General features: G+C 57.7%; 2 protein-coding genes across 2 annotated transcripts in view; one reads left to right on the top strand and one right to left on the bottom strand.

The window, feature by feature from the left end:
* The window catches only part of SCNN1B (sodium channel epithelial 1 subunit beta), a 66517-nt gene extending 62368 nt beyond the window's left edge, over nucleotides 1-4149 (top strand). Inside the window, exons 10-14 of the mRNA XM_006148311.2 lie at nucleotides 354-429; nucleotides 550-607; nucleotides 1273-1334; nucleotides 2386-2461; nucleotides 2720-4149. Of these exons, the coding sequence (XP_006148373.1) occupies nucleotides 354-429; nucleotides 550-607; nucleotides 1273-1334; nucleotides 2386-2461; nucleotides 2720-3100 (653 nt within the window). The 3' untranslated portion in view covers nucleotides 3101-4149. The remainder of the gene's footprint in view (nucleotides 1-353; nucleotides 430-549; nucleotides 608-1272; nucleotides 1335-2385; nucleotides 2462-2719) is intronic.
* Nucleotides 1-5434, bottom strand: part of COG7 (component of oligomeric golgi complex 7) — a 92456-nt gene that overhangs the window by 7718 nt on the left and 79304 nt on the right. The window lies entirely within an intron of this gene.

Raw genomic sequence — 5434 nt, 5'->3', positions numbered from 1 at the left:
CCAGGATCACGTTGAGCTGGCCCACGGCCTGGGAGTCCCAGAGGCCTGCGGTCTATGCCGAGTAGACCAACCTCTTAAAGCAGCAGAGTGGACAGACAGAAAGGGACGACTTTACTCCTTCCGTCATCTGTCCCTTCATACATGACTCCGCAGCCATAGCCCCTGCGCAGGGATGGGTACGGCCCACTGAGCTGGTGGAGGGTGTTTGGGCCAGCAGGTTGGGGGCAGGGCAGGGAGGCCACAGGTAGGCAGGGCCAGAAAAGCAGTGGGGCCAGCCAGAGGCAAAGCGGGAAGAGGGGGGGGGCACCCAGAACCCACTCAAGGCCTGGCCCACTCCCTCCTATCCTGTCCAGCCCATTGCTACTCGGATCTGCGGAGGAGCCTGGCCCAGAGAGAGGCCTGCATCAACATGTGCAAGCAGTCCTGCAAGTGAGTGGCGGGCGAGGTGTGGGCAGGCGGGGCCTGGGCAGGCGGGGCCTGGCCGGGCGGGGCTGGCAGGTCAGCAGCAGGGCTGGCAGGTCAGCAGCAGGGCTGGATTTTCTCTTCCAGTGACACCCAGTACAAGATGACCATCTCCATGGCCGACTGGCCTTCCGAGGCCTCCGAGGTGAGATAGAGCAGCTGAGTTCCCGCTCGTGCTTCCCTGGGCTGGGGACAGGTCTGGGCAGAGGACCGCAGGCTGTTAGGAACTGTAGAAGGGGACCTCCCCCACTTTGTCCATCCAGCCTTCCTTCTTCCCAGTATTCCCCCAGACTCTGTGCTGGGGACACAGCAGTGAGCGGGACCGTCCTGGCCCTGAGGGAGCTTACATTCTAGTTAGACAAAAATAACAGACACAAACACAACCAAGATGGCTTCGAAGTGCGAAGGTGCCTGTGAAGGAAACGTGGAGAGAGTAACTGGGGGAACTGGTTTAGGTAAGGGGAAGGGCCTCTTACAAAGATGGCAGTTGAGCTGAAAGCTGGAGGCTGAGCCAGCTGGGGCTGCGCTAGCCATGGGCAGAGCCAGGGAGGACCCTGGGCAGAAGGAACAGGCACGTGCAAGGGGCAGAGTGGGAGAGATCTGGGGACAGGATGGCTGGGTCTCTGGGGAAGGGTCCATGGAAACAGCAGCCACAGCTTCCACTACCACCCTCCTCTGGCTCTTGTCCCAACCCACGGCCCCGGGAGCTCCAGGAAGCACAGGGCTGCAGCCCCCAGGGGTAGTAGGGCCGTGCTCGGCTTGGGAGGAACGCTGCAGGCACCATTTTTTAACGGCATTCTTTGTTTCCAGGACTGGATTTTCCACGTCTTGTCTCAGGAGCGAGACCAAAGCACCAATATCACCTTGAGCCGGTGAGCCTAGAGCGGGGACAGGGCTGGGGAGAACAGCAAACGGAGGAGCCTGAGCCTTGGGCAGATAGACAGATACCGTCTCACCCTGGTCAGACACAGGAACTGGCCCAGAGAAGAAAGCACTGGCAGAGAGAGAAAGAGCCAAGGGGACTCAGAGGCCACCCCAACCAAAAGGAGGAGCCTGCCCTACCATCTGTCACCCACCCAACCATCCCTTCATCCCCCCACTGTCCGTCCACCCGCCCATCCCCAACCGCTCATCCATTGCGTCCATTCAGTACACACACGCACCGCACACGAGGAAGACACACGGCCATACTCTCAGGAGGCTCCAGTCCAGAGAACAGACACGTGCACAAAGTCATATCGTGATGAGTTTACAAGCCCCCCCTGACACGTGCGCACATGCACACACACACACACACACACACACACACACACTTTATGAGCACGGCAGGGAAGGAGCCCCAGTTGGCCTGAACGATAAGGGAGGTGGCCATTGAGTTAACTCTCTCAGGAAGCATAGGACCCATCAGATAGGTAAGAGCAAAGGTGCCCATGAGGAAGACAAGGCTTGGGCAGAGGCCTGCAGCCTGACAGCACAGCCTTTCTGAGGCCCAGCAGGCGGAGAGGGGAAGCCCACCTGGTCACCTCCTCTGCCCCAGGTAGCCTGAGAGCAGAGCAAGGAGTAGCAGCTCTCCGCAGCCCTACGAGTGGGAAAGGGGAGCTCAGAGCTGATCTCTGGGGCTGTCTCAGCCCAGGGCATCCTCGGGACACTGGCAGGCTGGGGTTCAGAAGGGCGTCTGCAGCATGAGTGCTGAGCAGAGATGCCCTTTGTGGGCGTCAGGCCCATAGGGCTGGCAAAGCTGGCACTTTGGGATCTTGCTTGGCCTTTACCACTATGCAGTGGACGCGTGAGCAGCTCAGGCCAGAGGAGGACAAAGGCAGTCCTCGGCCTCCTTCTGCGTATGCGTGGGTGGTATGTTCACGTGTGTGCGTGTCTTGGGGAGCGGGGATATATGGTTCCGGCCCTTCTTGCTGCCTCCTGCAGGAAAGGAGTTGTCAAGCTCAACATCTACTTCCAAGAATTCAACTACCGCACCATTGAGGAGTCTGCGGCCAATAACGTGAGTCTGGGAGGCCCCTGACTCGCTGTCCTGCACGGATCCCCTGCACCCTGAGTGTGCGCAGGATCTTCCGCCCAACACGGGGATGAGGAGGGTCCCTCAGGCAGTTCCAAATGATATCCCTGGGCCAAGGCGCCACCCTCTGCTCCTTCTCACCACCACCCCACCTCAGAGGAGCCCCTGAGGCTGGGCTAGAGGCGAGAGTGTGTGGGCCACCCCTCACCCCAGGCCAGACCCTCAGCTCCCCATTCTCCACAGATCGTCTGGCTGCTCTCAAACCTGGGAGGCCAGTTCGGCTTCTGGATGGGGGGCTCAGTGCTGTGCCTCATCGAATTCGCGGAGATCATCATCGATTTCGTGTGGATCACTATCATCAAGCTGGTGGCCTGTGCCAAGGGCCTGAGGCAGAAGCGAGTCCAGGCTGGCTACACGGGCCCGCCACCCACCGTGGCCGAGCTGGTGGAGGCCCACACCAACTTTGGCTTCCAGCCTGACACAGCTGACCATACCCCCGACCCTGAGGCCTATCCGGACGAGCAGAGCCTGCCCATCCCGGGCACCCCGCCCCCCAACTATGACTCCCTGCGCCTGCAGCCACTGGACGTCATTGAGTCCGACAGTGAGGGTGACGTCATCTAGACCTGCTGCTGTGCACACCGCAGTCCTGGGACTCGAAGCTGAGAACCCAAGATCTTTGTCCAAGGCGTCCCTTTATGGTGGCCTCTCCTAAGGATCCAGAGCCCAGTGCCCGTGTCCCACCAGAGACACCCGCAGCAACCGGCTGGTCCCAGGCTGAGGGCTCCTCCGTAGGGTCACGGGGCTGGAACGAGATGCAGGAACAGTGTTCTCATCTGGTTCCCGCCCACGGCCACCTGTCCTGACCCTCGGTCTGGGATATCCCCAGTGAGGACTCAGAGACCTCCACCCTCTCCAGATGGCGGGCCCCCTTCTCGACCAGTGCCAGTCACCATCGGCCCAGAGATGAACAGGGGGGCATGCCATGCTGTCTGTGCCCTCAGGCTCACAGCCTTTCACCCTCCCTCGGCTGACAGGCCTGGGAACGGGCCTTGTTCGGGCAGCAGTGGTGAGGGCCTGCCAGGTGGCACAGGCTTTGTTCTGGAAAATAAACGTAGAAAACGCCGAGCGGAGCTCTGTCCTTTCTCATCTGGGCAGCTGGAGGGTCCTGATGCATCTCCCAGCTCTGGCCCAGCTAGTCTGCCGGCTGGTGGGAGGGCGACGGCACTGCGAGGTTGAGGGGCAGTTCTCTCTTGTGAATCTTTCAAGTTGTCCCTGAAGCAGCGACCTAGTGACGTTTCCAATGTCACCCAACCCACTCTTTTGGGTTGCAAGAGGGGGCAAGATAGAGAAATTCCAATTGGCCAGAGCAAAAGGGTCTCAGACAGCTCAAGAGGTGCTCCCCAGGGGCTCTCCCAGCAGCCTCGTCTACACTGCCAGCTCCCCAGCTGACACTTACTGCTTTGACTGGTCACATGCTTGTCTTTGAGCCAATCAGTATGGCTAATTGGATAGGCCTGCCAGATTGGTCAGGCCTGAATTCACCTGTCCAGACCTGAAGCTAGTTGGCCCCAGCAGAACTGCATGACGCCTAGGGTTGTGAGATGAAATCCAGTTAAATTTTAATTTCAGGTAGATAATGAATTAATTTTTTTTAAATAGAGATTTTTGGTATAAGGTACGTGTGCTCGCTAGAGAGACAGAGAGACAGGAAGCGAGAAATCGCCCCCAGGGGGATGGCCACTCCACAACCCCTTCTCCTCCATTCTCTTCTCAGATTTTGGGCACACACGCACATGTGCCCAGCCTGAGTTTCAAGCCACCAGGTCCAGAACTAAAACTGTGGCCAACTACGTGGGAGTCCAGTGACATAACCATTATGCCACCTGCTGGTCCCTAATTAGTTTTTTAATATAAGCATATCCATGTAGTATTTGGGACACATACTAATAAATCATTCGTTGTTTTCTGAAATCCAGATTTCAATGACTTCTTGTATTTTTATTTCCTCCAACCCCTGACGGTCTTACTGCTGTGATCCACTCCCAGCTCCAGCCAGCCCCTGATCATGGGTGCAGGTGCCTGGCATACTCAGGGACGTCTCTGAACACAAATCTGGAAACTTTTCATGGACCGGCCTTGCGGGGTGGGGGTGGTGGTGTTTACCACTGCACCTGTGCGTCGCCCCCTATACTTCTAATTGCTAATACAGCAACTTTATAAGAGCTCCCCCAAGAGAGATCGGGGCGCTGTCACCAAAGGTGCATGAGGTCTGGCAGCTGCAGACGCTGACACCACAGCACCTCGCAGTCTCCTGCCTGCAGTCACCTTGCCCCAGTGATGGAGGCTGGCTGTAGAGCCTGAGCCTCCAAGGGCCCAGCTCTGCTGATCTGGGTCCCCTGGCTTCTGTGGTCTGGAAGATAAACCAGCCAGGCTCCCATCCAGTGCCCATGGTGGCACCTGTGGAGGAATGAGGTGCCACCAAGTTGGGGCCACTCCAGCTGAAGGCAAGCCCTGCTAGGGGCAGAGTAGAGAGGGCCTGGATGACACCAGGGCTCCTGGCTCAGGGCCCAGCTAGTCTGCAGGCTGGAGTCGCTGTTCTTGGTCGCTGTCACCCTACTACTGTGGCTGCAGCTTTTATTAGCAGGGCAGTTCATAGTTCGGAGTTGGTTCACCTGCGTTATTAAACAATAGCTACATTGTATTGGATGCTCACAGACGCCAGGCACCGTGCCAAATACTTAGTCTTACTTTGTTTCATTCTCATAACCTCTGAGAAATAGTATCATTCCATTTTACAGGTAAGTTATTTGAGGCTTAGAGAGGCAAAGAAAGGTACTCAGGTCACTGTTTTAGTAAAGTGACAAAGCTGAGACCCCCCCAGCCCCTCCCTCTTGGTGTCCATGGTCATAACAACAGCCCCTTCCAGGAGCCCGGAGCTTTCTGGAGCTTCCTGGA

This window comes from Tupaia chinensis, unplaced genomic scaffold (assembly GCF_000334495.1).
Source record: "Tupaia chinensis unplaced genomic scaffold, TupChi_1.0 Scaffold000231_2, whole genome shotgun sequence".
Classification (NCBI taxonomy): domain Eukaryota; kingdom Metazoa; phylum Chordata; class Mammalia; order Scandentia; family Tupaiidae; genus Tupaia; species Tupaia belangeri.
The sequence above is the reverse complement of the archived record's forward strand: the minus strand, read 5'-3'. Positions and strand labels throughout refer to the sequence as shown.